Here is a 23,078-nt window from a genome sequence, read left to right as displayed (position 1 = left end):
GTGATCATGTCATGCTCCTTAAAACCGGGCAAATTTGTGAGCCAGCCAGGATGAAGCAAACGATTTGTTCGCATTTTTTTTTTTTTTTTTTTTCTTTTGAGTTGGAAGGTATAACAAAGCACTTAATAACTGGCCCCGCGGGAAACACTGAGTTTTGTTTCCCCTCAACCTCAATGACATTGAGGGTCTCGGGGAAACAAAACTCACTGTTTCCCTTGGTGCCAGTCATAAAAAGCTTATTGTTGCACTCAGATTAAATGGCAGAAAATTAATGATACCCTCATTGTAAAACATTTCAAAGAGTGTGTGGAAGAGAAACTGATGATGTTTAGTTTAATTGTAAAATTCTCTTTCCTCAGGAGATCAATATTATATATCACCTGTTTAAGCTCTGTGTCTTGAGAGTATGGGAAGTATCATTAATGGTTTTAAACATTCATAACCTTACAGTGTGTGCTTTTTTAATATGCCATAGTCACAAGTATCAAGCAACTCTCCCTTCTGTCAGTAGTCGTCATGTCTTCCCGGGCTTGCACAACTTCTAATACTCTAAACTCTTACTTTAAGCCTGGCTAAGCGGGGTGGTGAGTTGGGGGTTAAAGCACCAGCTTCTAGTGTCAACATTATGCAGTATCATTCTTATCCTTTTGAAACAATTCTGTCTCACAGACGCACTTTTAAAGTAATGGAGACATGAGGGACTCCGAGGATTGTACAAGGTGAGAGTATTGCCTGTCAAAAAATCTCATATTGCTGTTGTAAAGTTCTTTGTGAATATGATCTTTTCCTCTGGTTTCAGTTACGGCGACCATAATGATTTATGAACACATGCACTTGGGGCTACAGTGGCTGTATGTTACTTTGAAGGTGTGGCACTGAGCATTATCATATTGCTGTAAGATACTGCAGTATGACCTTTTATATTACTAATGCTGATGATCATTGTCGTCACATTATTTCACAATTAAAGAAGCCTAAACCGTGTAAAATTACACTGTGATAAAACACGACGTGCATTGGAGAACTCAAGGCAGGCGAGTGTTTTCTACATTTCTCAAGTGTTCTCAAATGCCAGGAGTGCTTTATCACAGTGTACTTTTACATGGCTTATGCTTGATCATTTGCTTTATGATATAGAAGTAATGTGGCGAAAAACAATAAAACACGCTTATCGTGATCTATGTTTTGTACTCTGATAAAAGATCGGCTTTCGACCAATCAGAGCGTGCGCAGGTATAAAAACTGATAATCAAGCCAAGTTGGGCCTCTCCAGCACAGGTGACAGAGCGCCAAACTGAGTGCCCATGTTATGGTAGTGTCTGTATGATACAGGTGGAGATTGTATGAATTCTGATTTATCTGGTGACCTATTGTGGAAGCGTCTCTGATGAGGGGTGTGACTGTAGTTGTTGTGGTTCAATTTTAACCTTGGTACAATTTTGTATTTTACAGTGTTCTGGTGTATTCACGGTAATATTATAATTGTCATAATGAAGATCAAAGGAAAGGAAATATTAAATTTCACGAATGCCAGAATTGAACCACAACATAAATACATGCAAAATAGACCTGTAATTTATTTATTTACTTTTTTTTGAGAAGCTGTAAGCGTCTTATGTAAATTTTGTTTGATATGCACGGGTATGCACCGGGACGTATCGGTGTTTAATTTCACATGGAGCGCTGCAGTTTATGGCATATTAGGAACTTAAGAAGGGCTACAGTCAGTACTTTGGAACACCAATCAATATGAAACTGGTAAATAAATGTCTGTTTATGTATTTGAAACCTTAACTTAAGGCTAAGATTGAAGCAAAGATACTCTAACAAAACATGCAAGCAGACATTCAAACAAACAATTTATATAGCTCTGCAGTGCGTACATGCGTGGGTTACAAGCTAATTACTCGGGCTTCCCTAGGTAAGCCCGAGTCAAAAAATGCACGCCGTTCGTCGTCGTCGTCGTATTTGGTCGCCAAATTGGGGGTCGTGGCCCCAGGCGTTCCTTGCGTAGTGCGTGGGAACTGGGGATGAGCTTGCGACAGCTCTCGCTATTCGTGAACACTGTTTATACAGAATTCTGTGTTTTGCGAAGAAAGTTTGGGAAAGACTCGAAGAAGATGTCGATCGTTTTCGGAACGGTTTGGCCCGCGAATTATATTACTTGAAAGCCTGCCGGATAAGCAAAGTTTATGCTTGTTGCTTGTTCTCACGAGATAACAAAGTAACCATTTACGAGTTCAAACTACGAAAACACACTGGCAAAAAACAAATCATGATGCTGAGACGAACAACTCGGATGTTGAAAAATCAAAGAATCGTCGTAAGCGGAACTTGAAAGATGAGACAAACAACATTTAATTGGATAAAGAGGATACTCAACGAAGCAACTTGAATAGTAAATGTCTAAGGGTAACTCTTTGTGTTAAAAAGTATCCTGATTCTTTTGTTTGTTTTTATCCGGCAGCCGGGAGGTGTTTTCAAAAAGCTAAATACCTGGCAGTTTGAAATTATTATAGAATTTCCACGGAATAAGTCATTCAATTCTTACAATACAGTAGCATAGTAGATCTGCTATCACTCAGTAAGTCTTGGTATCAGCAATGTCACGCAACCTGTAGCGAACTTTCGTCATGTTATAGTCTGTTATATGTTCCATGCCGAGGCAATGTAAATTCAATGCAGTTCGGAAATCCATTGGTATTTCAACTCTCAACTCAAAAGTTAACTTAGCATATACATTTAAGTCAGTGATACTAGAGCCTGTGACTATGACATGTTTTAGAGAATAGTATTTACATCTGTTCATTTAGAGGCTGAAATAATGCATTTAGAACCTGACTCAATTATTACCTTTTTCCTAGAACTCCACAGAATATTTTATAATGGCTTCTTTGTCAAAAATGTTTGCCGCCACTGCAACGTATCCCTATCAAGCGGTCAGGTCAAGGCTCCAGGTAAGGACTGATCAGGGTTTGTTTGATGTCATTGAAAATGGTGCAGCACTTCCCAAGTAAAGCTTTTCAGAACACAGGGCGTTTCAAGAGCAGTGGGTCATGGCTTTGTAGGACTGGTAACCAGTCTAGAGGAGGCTACCAAGGGAGGCACGGTAACCCAGAATGTGTTCAACCGTTGAACGAAGCTACTTGAGCTGCGTGTGCAGTAAAATCATTGCGGTTTTGTGGCTTTTCGTCCTTCGCTTATTGCAATTTAATGTTCAGGCTTTTAAAGTAAGTGCTGGTAAAGTAAGGAGGGGTTGAAGGTGGACGGGGACTCCCATTTGATTTAACAAGGTCAGTGTGGCTCGTCGTCTCGCTTAGGGGTGTAAATCACGGATTTTGGTCTCACTTAGGATGTTCACACTTTTTTTTGCCGTCAGAGTATCTTTTAGGGTGCACTCTCGAGAAGAAATAAAAACAGAAAAATAACAAGAAAAATGTTGTCATTTCCGTTTTAAATGGTATTTTTTGGCGCTCGAATAAAGCTCGAGCCACGCTTCATGGGAAGAACAGACCTCATTTTAAAGAACAGATTCAAAAGATGGCGGTGTTTGCTGAGAGGAGGGCTCTATATTAAGTCACGATCCTGAACTGAACTTTTGAAATTATCAATTTTCTAATTTTAAGAATCAGTACACCATGGCGAGTACAAAGGAGCAGTGGACATAGTACGAAAAACGTTCAGGTTAGAGTCGAGTCGAGATCTCTTAATCAGCGAGAAACAATGAAATTAAATAGTAAACGGTTATTGTGTTCGACGTAAGCTAACAGTGGATGTCTGTTGACTTTCTTTAAGTTGTACTCTCCTCTAACAAGTTAATTGTTGAGCAGTGTGGCTATGGACGTCTTCAGTAGAACAACAAGGGAAGGGATTCCTTTCTTGCTCCTCACGCCTGAAAAGATATAAGGCCCAGAGGGCTGAAAGTTCTCCCCCCCCCCCCTCCCCCCATCCCCTCCGTTATTAGAGCCAGAAAGGGTCCATCCTCACTTCGGGGCCTAAGCGGGCAAGAGAGGTCCATTTTGACTTCGCTTTCCCAATGATTACCGCGTCTGTGTTAATAGATCAGTAGTGCGTAGTTATAATTAATGAAATTTTGGGCGCTATCCGGCTTTCATTAAATGTTCCTGAATTTACAAATCCAGGCAAATGGTACGAAAATGTCCTACCAAAGTCTCTGGAAATTCCGGGAATTGTTAAATTTTCGAAAAGGGAACCGGCATTCAACTAAGAAATTCGAAAAAAAATTCTGCGTGCAAAATAAAATGGAACGGAAATCCACGGGGAGAGACTCGACAAAATTTGGGCATACCAAAGTCTGGAAATTTTGAAAAATGAAAAATGCTGTTCCACTCGATCTGGAAATTCAAACCGAAATTTTGGATTTAGTGGAAAGCACCCTCCATCAAAATGCATTTATACAACCGACACTCCCTTGGGGGGGGGGGGGGGGGGTGAGGGGGTATTCCCTCACATGAGCTATATAGGTATGTGCAGCCCCTAAGGGTATGGTTTTTCAGCCGTTTTGGTCATAAATAGGGTATCGATTTAAGCTGATTTTGGCCATTTTGTTCATAAATAGGGTGTGGTTTTTGCACTCTAGCCTTGATATGGGTATGTTTTTAACAAGAAGCTACTTTTTCATCATTATCGAAAAGAAAATTAACGAAAGCCCTTCACAAATTATGTTTATAGTAATTTAACATTGGTCTGAACTTGGGAACTAATTAATACGCAGGTCTGAAACAGGGTTTTAAGTTAAGGGTCAGGTCATAAATAGGGTTTCGAATTTTTGGTGAGGTCATAAATAGGGTATTGAATATTGCAGAATTTGGTCATAAATAGGGTAAGGGTAAGCGGGCCACACAGCCCCACCCAATTGTTCTGGGAGTGCCCCCTCCCCCCAGGGGGGCGACACTTTTAGAAGAAGAGAATTATGAGTATTACTTGTCAGAATCAGCAGAGGGACGCCTTTTCAAACCAAGCAGGTGTTTAAGCTTGACTGGGTAATGCGAGGCGTGTCACTGTAGTTATATCATTGTCGTCTTAACGTGACATCTTCTTTCGTGTTCCATTTCAAAATTATAGATAGGTAGGAGTGGAAGGACTTTACAAGGGACTGATTCCTAATGTTCTGAGGCAAGATGATTTTTGACACATACAATAACCCCAAATTACCACAGTTACCACAAAGTCTGGGAACATGCATTCTTGTTTGCGTCTCCCCGCGTTGTTGTCAAATCCCAGTAATAGGGACCAGTATATTGCAGTTGTGGTCATTCTTGCTGGCGTGACGGTATCTGTGATTTGTTATTTATATCTGCGACTCGTATTCAGGAATTGCTGTGCAGCTCAAATCGAGAGCCGTAATGTTTACTGCCGGTCGTGCAGCCTTACTAACTCAAATAATATACTAGCTGTAAGGTACACAACAAAATTGAATTAAAGTAGCACTCAGGTGATAAGGCTTGCGTAACAGCCTGATTCCAAAACCCTAAAACCCAGCGGGAAAAATTGGGAACGAATTCCCCAACCAAGTGCAAGTACGTCAACCCCTGCGGGTTAGAGGTAATTAAAAGATTCACAGACCTTCAGATATAAACTGGTGCTAATAAAATTTCAAACTAGAACTGAAGCTGAGATCCATGCTTAACAAATGTTTAACCAACCTTGCAACCAAAGACTCAATAAATTAATCTTAAGCGACATGCGTGCATTCCATACCAACAGAAGACTATTAACGTTCTCTTTCACTGTCACATACAGTTTAGTTCCTCCGAATGGCAAATGCATTAAATCCCCTTTCTAAGGTTTCATTTACCGATTTTGTCTTTTTTGTTGTTGTTGTTGCTGTTGTTGTCTTGTTTTGTTGTTTTGTTTTGCTTTGTTTTTTTTTTTAAAAGCAGCATGTTTGGTAATCTAAATACCTTGCGTTGAAGTCCTCTATGTTGCTACATATTATACTCGATTTGTTCTTGGTAGTCGCGAAATTACCTCTTCACACTTTGTAAATAGGCAACTGGTCAGCCTTCTGCTAGTCGCAGTACAGCGCGCATGTTAGGCTTTTGTAGAGCACCACGGAAAAGATACACAAAAGTATCTACATTACTCGGGTGTCCGTATTAACCGAGTTCTCGTAATAGACTCAGTGAACACATGTTTTGTCGATTTGCAAATAAATCATAACTTTATTTCACAGTGCCGGTGTATTTAGCTTAACAGAACTAATTGAGAACGCTCTAAATTACAGTTTATTGTAACAGAAAAAATGGCCAATAGTATTGAGTATAAACCTATCTTATCTAAAATTATATACATAAAAATTTACTGAATTAAAATCTACTTCCAAAATATCTATTTAATCTATGTAACAGAAGAACAAATATGCAAATGTCTCGCACTCAATTTAAAGTTCCCTTGTCAAGTGCAAGAGCGTCAATACTTATTTATTATAGTAAGTTTAGTGAAATTAAAAGCTTTCATTTTCTAACAGATTAGAATCGGTACATAATTGTGAAAATCTGCGGTGCTCAGATAACCAGTGTCTGTAAAACGCAGTCAACTTTGTTCATGAACTTGTCACTTGAGATAGAGAAAAATGTCCGTTGTCGCTATTAAGCGGTCTCTTTATCTTATCTCCTTATCTCCTTGTCATTATTATTGACAGCAGCGGAAAAAAAAAAAAGAAAAAAAATATTAAAAAAAAAACGTAGTTGAGGTTTGACTGAGCTTCAGAGTTCGCGTGTTTTTGAAAGGCGCAGTAATTCAACGACTCTTTCAATTGACGTGGCTAACAATGAAAGTGGAGAATGATCATCGCAGTAAATTTTCCAATTTAAGCAATTGGAAAGAAGAAGCCTGAAAAAAATCAGGCCTTCAACAGGATTCGAACCCGTGACCTCCGCGATACCGATGCGATGCTCTACCAACTGAGCTATGAAGCCACACATAGGGAGTGTGTGGCTTCATAGCTCAGTTGGTAGAGCATCGCACTGGTATTGCGGAGGTCACGGGTTCGAATCCCGTTGACGCTCTGATGTTTTTTTTAAATTTACTGCGATGATCATTCTTCACTTTCATCTACAACCGCAGTTCAAATATGAATTATTTCATTATTACTTCACGTGGTTAACAGTTTGAAACAAAAACACCAGTGAAAGAAAGAGGAAAAATAATTAAATGGTACAAGCAAACACAGACAACAAAGCAGCAAGATGGAAAACGAAATAAAAACAAAACAAACAAACAAAGGAAGCAAGCAAACATCAAAACGAGCAAACGAACAAACAAGCAAAGTAACAAACATAAACAAACAAACAAAACAAACACGAAAACTAAGAAAAACGAGAAAAAGATATTACCAACAAACAAGCCAACTCGAAACTAAATTGTGAAGTCAATAAACAATCAATGAAGCAACTAGCAACTGTCTGTGCTTATTATTTTTTGTTTGTTTGTTTGTTTGTTTTTCAGAGTGACTCCAGCTTGTGCGCTTACCTTTATGGTGTACGAAAACGGGATTCACGCTCTTCTGCCCTCCAGTTAGCATCGAGGGAATTAATAATGAAGTAGAAAAATGCCAGAGCAGTCTGAACGATGCTCTTTATACCTCAAATGTTTCAACTGGACCCTTAGTTTGAGGAAAAGGATTTAGTTGTAAGTGGCCATCGTTCAGGAAAAATCTAGAAATGAATGCATACTTTTTACCGCAGTTTTGATATTAAAGAACAGCTACAACTGATAAGAAAAGAGGTGAAAAACTCTCAAGAGACATTGTAATGGAACTGGAATTTCGTCCGGTTTGATGCAACAACAAGCCTTATTGCTTAATGCATGTTCTTATTGGTGGTTCGTTGGTTACATGGTTGATTAACAACTTGAGTCTGGTATGGTCGACTCAGGATGAATGTTATCAATCTTGACATTGAACGATCTTTGGAATGCCTCTAAATTAGTATTATTAGTAAAGTGTTGTACATGATATACCTCATTCCGCGCGACATCACTCGAGTGAGTGTGGAGTCACGTGTACTATAGTACTACAGTTGTATAGCAAGAATACAGTTGGTAATAAAAAAGAAGAAAATCCATTAAAAAAAAAGAAAAAAAAAAAAACATGCGCAGCTTGCATCTCCCCTTTCAAAACGCAAGAACGACAGAGAACAAACAAAAAATCGAGCTGTAAAGAAGATATTTTGACCGAAAATTGTTAACCTCGTGCCCCTCAACTCCCTATGATTTCTACAACGTGAAACAATCTGTGTAGAAATACTTGTACTTGTAAGGCCTAATATTGAGACATCACCCCATAATATGGTATTGTTTTTAACCTTTTTCGCTTGGGCGGTTTGTTTTCCCATTACAGACCACGTGATATTCTCCAGATAATTGTTCTTTTAGCCATCTAAAAATTATTTATTCACATACACGGGAAAATTTGAAAATTTGAAAGGAATAATTCTCAAGAGTATCATCACATGGTCTGAAATGGGGCAACAAACCGCCCAGTCGGAAAAGGTCTGATGCGAAGTTAATTTCTTCTGTAGTTCTATTTGGTTGGTTTTCGGGTGCCCGGGCCTGTTAGTAATCGCAAAGAAAAACAAAAAAGACCAATGAAAGTAAACGTATTCAGCCGTCCCTCAATGTGTAGGTTTTACAGTAATGGCATTTGTAACTGGATTAGTCAGTGCTGCAGTAACGGGCGGGACAATTCCGTGGGTGAACCAACTTGTAGATGTAGTAGGAGCTGCAGTTCTTTACTTTAATGGGGAAAAATATTTCACAACAGTTAGACTTATGAATACAGACTCTTCTTGAGACTGTACCCTCAGCCACTGTAGGATGACCACCACTCAACCAGACAGGATAGGCTGTATCACAACGGAATTCCGGTGGACATGTGGTCACCATTTTTGTGCCTGCAGCTCCTTGGAAGCGATACCAGCCATTGAGTGTCTCGTCACATTTGGCGTGATCTCCTGCTTCGTAGTCATGCTTTCTGTTTGCATCGGACAGAGTTTGGTAATTTTGACAAACATCAACTAAAGGAAATACACAAATGTGTAAATAAATATGTAATCAACACAGAAAGACATTTGAACAATACGAAAAAATTAAATCAATGAAATACATAACTAAGAATTGATTCATGCTTTAGCGTGCATCATAGAGTTGCTCGATGCGCAGTCAAGAGAAACTCTAGCGTCTTTGATGCTCTCCGATTTTTTCGTTTGGGGTCTGAATACATAAAAGAACTAAATTTCCATTGGGGTAAATCACGTGAAATAGGAAGAGGTGTACTAATAGAACATTGTCGCATTCTCGCTATTGGACTAGAACCGCAATCATGGACAAATTGTGTTGGAAAATTTGCCAAAACATGAACTTATAACCGTAATATCTACAGCATAAGTGTCAGCACCCCCATTCCCTCTTTCAATGTTTGAAAATGGTATAATGCAAACTTATGTTAGATGAATGTGTTATGTTAACATTGCATAGGGGTGAGGAGGGACAAAATATGAAAAGAATGACGTTTTCTACAACTGCAAGAGACAAAGGTTGTAGCTTGCCATGGAGGCTGGTGCGGGGGAATATCATTAAAAAGAGATTAATATAATTTGCTTTGAAAAGACTCCTTGCGTTAGCCTCAGTTACAAGCTAGTTCCAGTCCAATAGCGAGAATACAAAAAATGGCCTGCTCTATTTTCGTTCAACAACTTTTAACATGTTGAACGGCATATTTCAACGTTCAGCATCACATGATACACTGTTCAACATTTGTTGAACAGCAGTTGCAACATTCGTTGCTCAGCAAATGTTGAATCGTGTATCATTCATTGGCTTAAAGTATGCTATACACAGACATGAAACATACCTGTGCAATTTTGTCCATCCCCAGTGTATCCGTCTTTACAGAAGCAGTTGTACCCTCCCTTGGTGTTGTTGCAGCTGGCGTTCACGTGGCATTTGTGAGAACGCCTATCGCATTCATCAATATCTAAAGTTAAGTCAAAACATGTTTCATCTTTTAAGACTTATCTTTTTAAGCGTGCATTTGATTTGTAGTTTTTACTTTTTATTTGTAGCGTAATTGTATTATATAGCGTATTTAATTCTTAGTATTTTAACTTTTAGGTTTTAGGATTTTAGGTTTTTAAAGAATTAGGATTTTAATTTTAAAGTATTGTAAAGCGCCATGGACAATTAGTGGAAAATGGCGCTATATAAATGTATATTTATTTATTTATTTATTCATAAGATCCACTGAATCGGAGAAACAACTAAGTGCCTTTAATTCGTCAGTTTACTTCTAAAAATTATAAAATTAGGAATATCAGTTAAACTTGGTTTTCAGAGCAAATCTAACTATTAATTTCTACCGAGAAGCTGTCTGTAAGTGATCGAGAGTTTGTCTGGGGAAAAGACCGGAAAAATCGTTTAAGAGAGTCAAAATTCGTGGTGAACTATTTTCTAGAAATATGCGAGTTTTAATGTTAATATGTTAAGAACGGGATGTTCAAACTTTCAGCTTCTACCACAGAATGTTTGATGTTCAATGAAATTTGCGCTAAATGATAGTTACAACACAAGGGTATGTTAGGAGTAGCATAGTTACCATTCTCACAGTGTTCGCCCTCGAACCCAGTACTACACGAACATCGATATCCTTTCTGTGTAAAACCGGACTGACAAGTTGAGTTGTTCTCGCACTTCCATCCGATCTTTCCGCACTTGTTCTGAAACACAGAAATGAAATATAGTTGCTTATAATTAATCTAATGCTATCTCGTTGTTAGAATAAATATATGAACGACTGTTCAAGATATAGGTTTATTTCACAACTGGAATTGAAATTCTAGTCAGCCGACTTTAGCCGACTTAACCCGGAAGTAAGAAAAGTAATTTATGCACAAATATTAAGATCTTAGTTTTCGTGGAGAGCTTTTATGCCCATTATCCTTGGTATAAATTGGCTTATTAAACAACTGAAGGCGAAAAGTTAAACAAAAAACAAAAATGATAGTCACTTACTTCGGCGCCACGATAGTAGTAAAGCGGGTTGTCCTCCAGATCCCCGTCATGCTCCAGGTGAGTGGAGTTATTCAGGTCACATTCGTGTGTTCCACTGTCATGATCTTTGTTCTTGATATTAAGACTGACACAGTTTGCATCCAGGTAGCAACGGTATTCACACTCGTCCAAGTCCTTGACAATCATGGTTTTTATCCAGTGGTTCACTAAACGTTTCTCAGCATAGAAATAGTAGGCTGGAAAGTACAGCTCCCGTCCTCCATCTGAAAAAATATAAGCATGTTTATTTAAAGAGCTTATAATAAATAAAAGAAATTCTGAAACAAGTACATAGGACAAGTACAAACATGCAGTATATCTTTATTTCGATTTACTCCCAACGCACAAGATTATTTTTTTTTAGCCAAACTATAATTTCTAACCACTTCGTTATCGTTCTCATACCAAATAAGGAATAACTTCCTTAAAAGGAAGCCAAGAGTGTAGTCCCAATTTTCTTGTCGGCTTCCTTAGTCATGATTCGAGATAACTGCATGATGTACTTCAGGGTTTACCTTTCAGTGTCATCGCTTTTTATGAAGAATGTATGACAAAATCTGATAGTAAATTGAGAAATTTCAGTTTCTAGTGGACCAGAATAATTTTAGGTACTTTTCAGTCCCTTTTAAATTTTCTTAAAGCTAAAGATAGTATTAAATAGTTGCCTTGAGCAACATTGAGAACATTTTAGTTATGGGAACTGCAGAAGATAAATTTAAAAGTTCAAAGAAATAATGCAAACGCAGATAAAATTTTATCATAAGTTTCATTTCACCAGTACTTTCAAGTGTTTTTTCGACATATGCTGGTGTTAGACATGATTTTTTTTTCAGAAGAATTTTAAAACAGTCAAACCGAAGTTTGAAACACTATGGAAATAATCTCAGTACAAAGTGTTTGTCCACATGTTACTCGAACCTTAGGTGAATTCCTTCTTAAATATCCGACGCTGATAGTTAAATCGTTTACTTAGTGTTTGATTGAAATTGCAAACTACAAATATTTTGAAGACTGGACATCTCGAAGTCGTAATTTAGTGATAATTAGCGGAGAACGTAAAAAGGTATGAAACTTAAATCGACTTTTTAAAGTTGTAGTAGCGGCTTGTTTTTTAATCTTTCCCTCGCCGAGATCAATCATAAATTCTCCTAGCTAAGCATCACACATTTCTCAGTTACTGTCTTTGTGAGAATTTGGTGGTATATCAATATAATATCCACGTTGTTTTTGCCACCTGTCCATTTAGACAGCATATTAATATTCTGACAATAGAGAGTGCTGATCAAGCTTTTCAAGTTTAGTTAAGAAAAAAATAAGAGTGTGGAACCCGAAATTTCGCTCTATGGCAGAAGAATGAATCCTGCTCTCCAAATATCAGCTTTTGTAGACTGATAGGTGTGATTAGGTCTAATGGAAAATTTCCGTGCTACAAGACCGAAATTAGATTGCCACAGAAATGACTAATTAATACGAGACACGACGACTATGTTGGATTTACATCATGAACTTATTTTTAGTCTCTGTTTTAGTCAAAACGTTTCTGGTTGAGGGAAATTTATACAGGGTTTTAATCTTTGGCAAGTTTTTACAAAACAATTTACATTTAATTCGATAATATTTTTACTATAACGTCAAACCCCTGCAAACCTCTCTTTAGGATTTTCGCTTAAACAACCTCCGCTAAGAGTATTGTTATTTTAAATTAGCGGTGGGTAATGATGAGGATCACCGCCAAAAAATGCGTTATGTAATTTGTCTATTTTCAAGTTCCTTGCGCGCTCAACACTCCTTAAATTAAGCACTTTAGGACTCTTTCAGTAGGGCATTTCAACACTCCTTAACTCACGCACTTTAAGATCCCTTAAATTGCGCACTTTAAAACTCCTTAAATAGCGCACTTTAAGATTCCTGAAATTGCACACTTTAACAATTCTTAAGTAGCGCACTTTACGACTCCTTAAATTGCGCACTTTAAGACTCCTTAAATAGCGCACTTTAAGACTCCTTAAACTGCGCAATGTAAGGTTTTAGAAATTACACAAGTTAAGATTCTTACAATTTCGCACTTAGGCACTCCTTAAATTACGCATTTTCAGACTCCCTAAATTGCGCACTTTAAGACGCCTTAAATCGCGTATTTTAAGACTCCTTAAATCGCTCAGTTTATCACTCCTTAAATTGCGCACTTTATTAAGACTCCTTAAGTTGCGAACTTTAAGACCCTCTCAATAAAACATTTTAAGACTCCTAAAATTGTGCACTTTAAGGCTTTTTTTCAATTGCGCACTTTAAAACTCCTTAAATTACGCACTTTAGGAATCATTAAATTACGCACTTTAAGACTGCTTAAATAGCGCACTTTAAACTGCACCATTTAATGAGTCTTAAAGCGCGCAATTTAAATTGTGCACTTTAAGACTCCTTAATTTACGCACTTTAAGACTCTTCAAATTGTGCAATTGAAGACTCCTAAAATTTTACAATTAAACACTCCTGAAATTACGCACTTTAAAACTCCTAAAATTGCCCACTTTAAAACTCCTTAAATCGTGCACTTTAACACTCCTTAAATTGCGCGCTTTAACACTCCTTAAATTTCCTCTTGTTGTAGCATATGTTAAAGCAGCTGAGTATTACCTACTGCACAATCTTGAATTGAAGTTAATTTATACTAAGTTTTAAATTCCTTTTCATTGGGAAAAACTGCAAGAGAAGGTAGAAAAATCATTCGTCTGTTTCGATTATCAAAATATGAATTCTGTCAACAGCGTTTTCTCGAGTTCTGTGATTGCATGGGATTATACAAGAAAGGCTTTTACAAGAACCAACACCAAGCCGAACAAATAAATAGTAGATCAGAGTTCTGTTGTCTGCTCAAATTTGCCTGGGTTGGGGGCGGTTTTGACAAACAGTAGCAACTTCCGCTTAGATCATTGTGAGTTTCGACTTAGAGGCCAAAATAATGCAGAGTTGATGATTCTACTCGCTCTAGAAAACAGACCGTTTTAATGAAAAGCACGAGCCATATATACGTGTACCACAAAGTAAAGTCAAGTTTAAAACACAAGACAAGAAAATTGAAGTAATTTGAATTTGGTAAACATGGTTGATGCCCGTATCTCATACAGGATATTTTTTTGTGGACTTAAAAAGATCGAGTGACTGTCTAAGGATTTACAGTAAGCACCTCCAGTGAAATGTTAGACACTTTTTCCACTGACGGGGAAAATACTCAGCATCAACCTTTAATCAAGTAAACATGGTTTCTTCAAACCGTTTTCATTTGCCTTTTTATGTATTAGGGGTAAAGATACTTTAAGACTCGAATAAACTGGTTATGAAGACAAACGCGTGTAGATTTCTATCACATTGCTTCCAAATCTGCGGCTAATCAGAGATCATCAGCGAATGTCTTGGTTCCCGATTCAACCAGAAAACTACAGACTAACCCTCGATCACGAAAAGAAGTAGATAGGCTTGCTTACATATCATTCAATTTTCAAAAATTGTACAGACTATTGTGACAATATCAGTTGATGCTACTCTTGATTTTCTTTCTTCTCGTCACATGTCTGCGCTTGACAAGATTAAGACAGTACAAAGACTTAGGGTATGGAAAGAATGTGATGCTTCTTCGAACAAATTAGGCATAATTTCCGACTAAAGATTCGTTGCCCAAATTATCAAGAATCCTTTAACAGCCATCTTTAACCCAACTGGGGAATGCTGACTTAGAAATTAAGATAGTATCTATGAAATGCAAAGCAGGTAAAGAGGAAATTTTTTTAAACTCACCTTGCGCCCGAGTTGGACAAGGGATTACTGAAATCCATGACACGAGAACGAAAAGCAGAGAGAAACTCATTCTTAACCTGCGGCGGATGTCTCTACTTAATAACTCTCAGATACAAGTCAATACAGTATTGAATAATCCCCAGTGATGTCTTGTCGAATTAAGCTCCAACAAAAGCTAACAACGACTAATGAAAGATGGCACGATATGGCTTAAAGTTAAAACAGTGCTCAGATAACAGACGTAAACCAATCATGTTACTTATTCGCCTGACTGCACTCCACAAAGTACATATAAACTTTCTGGTCTAATTGTGCATTTTTAATGAGTAAATAGAATACGGTTCTTTAATTAATTTATTTACCTACATGTAGGTTGGTTAAACGCATTTGAAGGAGAACCACTCTAGTAAAAGTTTGAATTTTAGTTTTTCTTTTTTTTTCTTTCTTTTTTTTCTTTTTTTTTTTTCGAAATAAAAGGCATTGTTAAGGTCGTTAAGCTAATCCACTGTTCTCAAGCGTTGATAAAATAGATTTTCTGCAGTTAAGCCTTAGATCAATGACGAAAATAAATTCTCAAATTTCGATTTTCCTTCTAAGAAATAGCATTCTTTCTTACACTAAACGCAGCGATGATTCAGTTTCAGATTCCCGCTATTTAGTTTTGCATCAAGACATTTTATTGTTATACTTTCATTTGTTTGAATGTTATTTTTTTGAACATCATATATAGTTTATTAAGACGGTCTCCTTCGTTAATGATATCCCTTTTTCATCCCGCGTGTTTGCCTTTAAATTTGTACATTCTACAATGAGAAACTGTAGATGTTGAATAAAAAGACATGTGAAATTAAAGACTATTGGGAGAGAAAGTTGCTCAAGAATCAATAAGGTACACGACGAAAGATTTCCTAATCAGAGCTTACACTTCTTACCAATGCCTTAAAACTTTAAATTTATGCAATTTTGCCCCGTAATATCAAGTTTCTGTTGATAGTTTCAAGACATCACTTGTTCCATTAAAATAATTGAAAATTATTCCTTGTCTCATGCAAAAGATTATGATTTCTTGTTCCCAAAAATATTTGGAGTCTCCAAAAAGCAAAGAACGAGAAAGATAAAGATTTTGAAGTGGAAGCCATTAAGCTTTACGTGTGTTAACGGAAAAGTGTTCATCGCTCGACCAGTTGTTTGTTTGCACAGTTTTACACCGTCATCTTTCGAGGAGTTTACATTTCTGTTGAAGGACGATTCGCCAAAAGGCTGTTAGAAATACATAATAAAACGCGCAACCAAACTTACTATAAAATGCAGTTCTTAGAAGAGCGACTTTCTAGAGGAAATAAACAATCGTTTTAAACAAGGCATTTGAAGTTAACGTGACCTAAATTAAGGCAAATTGATGTAATTACCCAAGAGATATGTTTAGTTTGCCCACCACTATGTGCGGTAATCAAGCTGACTGTTCTACCAAAGCTAAGAGACGTTTTATTTTCGCATTATGAAAAGTGCGAACCTTGTCTGCTAAATAAAAGTTAGTTCAATTTAAATCTGCAATATAATTGAAATATCACCGAATATATTTATAACCCTATGACAAATTCGTTAGAATTATGACTTAAACTAATCCCGAGATCATCGAAATAAGGGTTACTTGGAATTTAATCTTTACATATACAAGGAAAGTAAAGCAGCACTTCCAGTAGACAAGGTTCCTCTTTCGTGAATTTTCAAGCGGTCAATTAGATGCAAGGAAGAAGATCTCCAGTGAATCGATGACATGTAGCTTGCTAATCCCGAAATTATGAAAAGTGTTTAATCAACAATTTATGTTTAACATTTATAAGGAAAATAAAGAAGCTGTTCCAGTACAGAACGTTCTTTCTTTCTTCTTTCTTGAAAGCTGAAGAATTTGTAAAGTGAGATTAGACGAGTGGAAAACTGAGAGTTCGGCCCATCCTTTATTCTTAGATTGTCGATCAGCTTTGTTGTCTACACGAAGAGCTGTGACTTGTATGTATCTTTTTATCGAGCGTTTGTGCTTCAAGTTTCAATAACGATCAGCACAAATTTCTCTACATAATTGAAATACGTATTAAATCATAAGCATTCTCGTTAAGATGTTTTAACTAAAGAAGATGATTACGGTAAAAGTGGCATATATCTGCTTGATATGCAAGCACTTTCCCCCAACTGCTATATGTGAAAATGTATCTCAGTAAAGTACTGAGAAGAATAGCATGGTTGAGTGAAAATATGTTACAAAAAATGCACGTTGGGCAAATTTGAAAGAAAGTTATGAAGTTTCAGCTTCACCACGCTTCACAAAGCTGGCTTTACGTCGGTGGGTTTTCAACACCCTGGTGCTAGTTTTATGCTTTTTTACTTGCGCCGAATAAAAGGAAAAAAAGCTTTTAGCGATAATAAAGCTTTTGTTTTGACGAGCATGCCACATCTTGCAGAAAAGTTCATTACAGGCCTCGAGCCCCATCTAGTTATGTAATGTGAATGACGTTCATGTTTTTTTCTATATGATGTTTTTTTTAAACAGGAAAGGCGAGGAAAATGCCATTCTTCTCTACAGCAATTCACTGGAAAAGTTGAAAATTTACATGGACATGTCAATTTTAATTTGCAGTATGTAAATCTTGATTTACATTCTTTGTAAATTACAATTTACATGTTAGGGTTTTGTAAAATAAAATTACAGGAAATTTACAGCTTTTAGTAAAGCATGTAAATGTTCTGTAAATAGTGATTTACATTGTCTTTGTCGACAATGATCATTTGAAGAACATGTAAAAACCTGTAAAATACTTTACGCACTTTTACAGTATCTGCCTTTGTAAAAAAACATGTAAATTGCTTTGCTAAACCATGTGAGGAACGTGTAAATAATTCAAGCGAATGCTGTAAAAAGTCTGGAAATGTTATGTTAGTAACCCTGTAAAAACCATGTAAATGAAAAAAGGGGGCCTGTAAGAAACATGTAAAAACCATGTAAATGAAAAAAGGGGGGCTGTAAGAAACATGTAAAAACCATGTAAATGAAAAAAGGGGGCCTGTAAGAAACATGTAAAAATCATGTAAATGAAAAAGGGGGCCTGTAAGAAACATGTAAAAAGCATGTAACTGAAGAAAGGGGGCCTGTAAGAAACATGTAAAAAGCATGTAAATGAAAAAAGGGGGCCTGTAAGAAACATATAAAAACCATGTCAATGAAAAAAGGGGGCCTGTAAGAAACATGTAAAAACAATGTAAATGAAAGAAAGGGAGCCTGTAAGAAACATGTAAAAACCATGTAAATGGAAAACCTAGAAGTTGCACGGGTGCGACACCGCACTAATTAAGCTGTCTTCTTGTGAACTTTCCGCGCATCCACAACGACAAAATAAAACTAGAATTGTTACTGCACATGCAGGCGTCCAAAGCTTACGTCTCTAGAAAAGAGAAAAACTAATTCTCGGACACGTACGTATTTATTCATGAAGGACCATGAAAGCGTCACGTGTTGTGTGAGTTCAAGACGGAAAGAGCCCTGGTGACCGAGTTTGAACTGACGCGGAGTTAGGTTAGGCAGGGAACCATAAGGGACACCCAACGACCGTTTCCTGTCGAATACTTTTAAACACTGTTTTAGGCTATCTGGTGTACTTTCAAAGCTCTGTAGGTTAATTTTAGGTTGCGCAAAAAAATTTATCTGTTCGGTTATTCTAGAGGAGCTTGAGTATTCTCGAACTTATTAGGGCTTTTTTGTCCATTTCCCGAAAACGTTAGGGCTTATCGCCTTTCCGAAAATGATAGCTGACTTTTTTTCGGTACTGAAAATGACATTTTTAACAATCCGAAAACAACAAACATTAAATTTCTCATATCGCGAAAGTTCGAGGTCACAGTTGTGCCCCTGAACCGCTGAGAATGAACGAAATATCATCGATTTAGAGCGTTAAATATTCCGAAACATGAACATTCTACAAGTAAGATTAATACAACTAAGTCTGCCCTTGCATGTTCACTGTTTGTTTGTTTGTTTGTTTGTTTGTTTTTTGGTTTTTGGTGATTTCTACCGTTTTGTACTTCCATTGCCATCACTGTTATCCCAGTCTCTTTATAAGAGCATACCTGCCTTGTGAGTGCCCGATCTCCAACAAGCAGGAATCAGCGGTCTTCATGTTAGGTACCAGGTTCTCTCGGTTCTCCCGCCATGTTTGGCAGTTCGTTGGAACTTGCATCGAACTCGAGCTCTGTTTTAGCGGGCCAAAATCCACTCTACCTTCGCTTCGTCACCGTGCACGGTTTCAAGGCAAAGTTTACCGTTACCCAGAAGCCGAAGATAGCTATTACAGGCAACAAAAACAACAGGTGAGCAAGTTTTGCATAAATTGAACGAGCAGAGTAAAGTAACGTCAAGATACGTATGCATTTGGTTTCGCCTTTGGTTGTGAATGTGTCATTATCAATGAGAAGTTACATTGCTTGTGGAATCGACTTTGGTGATGTTTACTTGCCGTGCATGAAGAGCTTTATTATCTGTTATTATCTGTTCTCGATAACTGAGCATGAGCATGCGACATTTGTTATTGGCTTATATACACCTCATGATTCTTACTGATGGATGCTCTTGTAAGGTTATGTTGCCCTCTGATGTGAATGCTAGTAAGCTAAAATGTAATGTGCCATCTTCAGCAGAGAAATTTCTCTTATGCTAGAGTAAGTATTCTGAAGTTACTCAAGTGTCTACAGTTGTACCTACATGCAAGTTACAATATGCTGTTATACACAACTGTACATGGACATTGCACCCACTGGTGCTGATACTGTACATGTAGTAAGTTAAATGTTGTGGTATTTTCTTTCACAAAAAAAACACTATGATACTTTATAAAGAGGTATACATGTACCTCAAACTGTCGTGAAAACTACACAGGACTTGAAAAAAAGGAAGAGTACTTTGCCCAAGCAGGAAAATGTACTTGTCTTGGATGACACAGTATAGTCAATCGATTATTTCATAACAATCAATAGAAATTAGTCAATGATATCAGAAATCAATGAAAGGATTTGTCATGAGTAATCGATTGTGATCAAATTTTCAATAAGCATTATCAATTTTGCTGATACTAGCTTATCTTTTAAGCAACATTTAATAAGAAAGAAATGAACAAAAGGTTTAAAGTGAAATATGAAATCATGAATACAATTGCATAAAAACATAGCATTGTATCTCGTAAACAGAATATTTTGCTGGCATACATGTATCAGGGACTATGTTTTGGGGGTTTTTGGTAGTGCCTTTGAAATCTACATAAAAAAGTTACAATCAAACATTGTGTTGAAGGACATAATTTTTCTACAATTTAGGTGAACTAACAAAGAGAGACCAACTTTCACTTGATTCTGTAATGACTGATAAATTTGGTAAAATCAAATTGATAACTTGAAACTTTTCTAGCATGTGAGTATGAATTTCTTTCAATTGATCGATAGCACTGATAACACTTACATTAATTTCAATTTATTGATTTATATCAATTAATGGATCGATTTCAATCGGTTGCCTTACCCTGGGATGACCAGACAGCACTTTAGAGCCCTGTCACAGGCATGTGTCACTGATGTTTTTACCACATTTTAATGTCTTCTGTGATCTATTACTGAACAGATGCACGACAACATAGAATCTATCTGCTTCGTAATACATAACAAAGAAACAAAAACAAACTTTTATGACATCATCTGTACCTTTGTCCACCAATAGAGCATAAGTGCACGTAAGAAACAATCAAATTGTGCCTGCAAATAACTTGACTTATTATTAAAACATTGTTTGATAGGAGTTTGATTTATTGTGCATGAATATTACAATGTACAGTGTAGGAGATAGTGAACATTGAATACTTACTGCCACAGATTTTGAGTTTAGTTCTTCTACATCCTCTGACATTCAGTGCCTTCCAATCAGAGAGGTAAATTTTTTTTCACACAGTAGCTACAGATGTAGATGTAAGATCTGTTTGATTGATGAATATTGAGGGCTCAAAATAATGGCCGGTCAACGGGCAATGTCTGGCCAGAATGGTGACTTGACCGGCCCAAAAACTTCACTCCCCAGTCATGTTGACCAGTCATGTCATGTTGAGACGGTCACATTGTTCATTCTTGAATAAACAATCAAATCCCCAACTGTAAATCTGAGAGCTTTTATCTCTTTTTTATTATGACCTCTAGCAAAAACATACACCAATGCATACATGTATCTGTTCGAACAGCTAAAGACCATTCGCTTGCTGTTTGTCATGCGTTCAAGATCGATAGGAATGCCATTCGAGTGACTGGGGTTAAATCTGTTCAGAAAAATATTAAGCCAATCTTTAAATGGTCTAGTAGTGACTGGAACAAACAAACTATATTTGTGGGTTTAATTTGGCTCACATTACGTGTACTTGATTTTTTTGTAAATATCTTGACCAGTCAGAAATGAGACGTGACCGAGCTAAAATTACTTTGGCCGGTCAACATGAATGGCTACAGTCTGATTTCAAATGTCACAGTATAAATTGGAATGATAAGAAACAAAATAATGACTCCAGTGTAAAATTCACTGGTTGATATCATACACAGAATTTGCTGATTCATACTCAGACATAACTTATCTTATTTAACGAAATGTTTTATGTTACTTGTAGGATGAAGTAAAATTGAGAGTGGTCAATACATGCATACTCCTTGGCATTGATGCTTGATCAGGAAAAAATCAGCCACTGAGAAGTCTACAGTACCTATGACTCTATAAGGGGTCCAAGGTCCATTTCTTGAAGGCCCTGGAAACTTTTCGGGCCCACAAAGCCATCTTTAATTGAGCTGTGTCTAGAAACTAAGAGCTGTATATGCCTGAAACTTCTTGTGTGAAGGAAACCTCTGTTCATATTGAGAATAAGCGAATAAAACAGCTCTGTAAGCATAAGATTTCAGATTTTGGTATGGCTTTCTGGGTGCGAAAACGTTTTGGGACCTTCGAGAAATGGGCCCCTGGTGCATTACAGTCTAACATGGTGACCTTCAACACTTTCTGGCATAAATTAAACCACTTTAAACATTATTTTTAATGCTTTGAAGTATCACCTACACTGTACCTGTGTTAGTGAATTAGCATTAAATTTGAATATCTTAGATTGCTAGGTTGATACTTATTGTTCAATACAGCAGCTATAAGATTTCATCATAAAAAGCAAAGGCTATGTTTACATACATGTAGTACCAGAACAATAATTTATTAACTTATGATGTGTTATGGGAACTATGGTACTAGATAGGCCTTTCAATTTCAACAGGTCCCTATGAATTTTTTTTTTTCACAGTACAGTTTTTTTTATCACAAAAAGAAAAAGAAAAATTTTGAATATTGTTTACAGTGAATGTTTTGTCAGGGGTCCAAAATGTTTGTCCTGTTTGGATTCCGTACAGTTTTGGAAAAAGAAGGAAACTGTGACTTTGTAAACATAGCCTAAAATATGTCAGAAGCCTTGTTTTATGTTATGCAATGTAGTATTCCTTTGGCATGAATGTTTTTATGATGAATTTAAAATGTCAATCTGTATCTTGTGGTAAATTTTTTTTCTCCCTTTTTTCTGTTATTTCAAAAGAACAATTCACTCTATGAAAAAAGTTGATCAATATTTCACACTTACATTGCAGTAATTTTCATAATACGGTAAAGGTAAAGTCTGCATATGAGCCACGTGGCCCAACAGACTGGAGCTTATCCCGCTTTCTGAAGCAGGAAGCGACTAGGACTATTTCTACTCCCCCTGGATGAGATGCCAGTCCATTGCAGGGTTACCCCACCATTAAATTCACTGGTACCCACTTCTACACCTGAGTGGAGAGGCACTGAGAGTAAAGTGTGTTGCCCAACAACACAACAGAATGTACCCGCCTAGGGCTTGAACCCGGACCGCTCGATCAGGAGTTGAGCACACTACATGTAACTATGAGGCCATCGTGCCTCCCACATTTTTCATAATAATTATCAAGGCTAATTTAATCCTACCTTAATTACTTAGTAAGAAAAAAACAGTTAATTCATTCATTTTATGACAAAGGGATTATCATTATGTTACATTTGACTTTGTGAATTTAGTATATATTTAAGACAGGTATCCATTTGCAAAGAATTTTAATTTACTAATATGCCTAAATTGCAAAATTTTCACTAG

The 23,078-nt window shown here is 36.9% G+C and overlaps 1 protein-coding gene, 1 long non-coding RNA gene and 1 pseudogene across 3 annotated transcripts; 2 read left to right on the top strand and 1 right to left on the bottom strand.

The window, feature by feature from the left end:
- The first annotated feature begins 1,692 nt into the window (after window positions 1-1,692).
- LOC149104513 (solute carrier family 25 member 32-like) lies at window positions 1,693-7,774 on the top strand (annotated as a pseudogene).
- An 831-nt stretch (window positions 7,775-8,605) lies between these two features.
- On the bottom strand, window positions 8,606-11,598 carry LOC149104512 (uromodulin-like). Its single transcript, XM_089272238.1, has 5 exons — window positions 11,586-11,598; window positions 11,032-11,294; window positions 10,523-10,763; window positions 9,875-9,997; window positions 8,606-9,038 (listed from the first exon to the last, which is right to left on the bottom strand). Exons 1-5 carry the CDS (start codon window positions 11,596-11,598, stop codon window positions 8,677-8,679), a joined length of 1,002 nt encoding a protein of 333 aa, XP_089128364.1. The 3' UTR covers window positions 8,606-8,676.
- A 7,373-nt stretch (window positions 11,599-18,971) lies between these two features.
- LOC149104511 (uncharacterized) lies at window positions 18,972-22,032 on the top strand. Of its 2 annotated transcripts, none has more exons than XR_016201237.1 (2): window positions 18,972-19,224; window positions 21,549-22,032. It is a non-coding gene; the product is annotated as an uncharacterized LOC149104511 (long non-coding RNA). The 2 variants fall into 2 exon arrangements; XR_016201238.1 differs by lacking the exon at window positions 18,972-19,224 and adding an exon at window positions 19,479-19,572.
- Window positions 22,033-23,078: the final 1,046 nt, after the last annotated feature.

The sequence above is a fragment of the Orbicella faveolata genome, unplaced genomic scaffold (assembly GCF_042242905.1).
Source record: "Orbicella faveolata isolate gen_17 unplaced genomic scaffold, um_ofav_v1 contig_34, whole genome shotgun sequence".
NCBI classification, from domain to species: Eukaryota; Metazoa; Cnidaria; class Anthozoa; order Scleractinia; family Merulinidae; genus Orbicella; species Orbicella faveolata.
The sequence above is the reverse complement of the archived record's forward strand: the minus strand, read 5'-3'. Positions and strand labels throughout refer to the sequence as shown.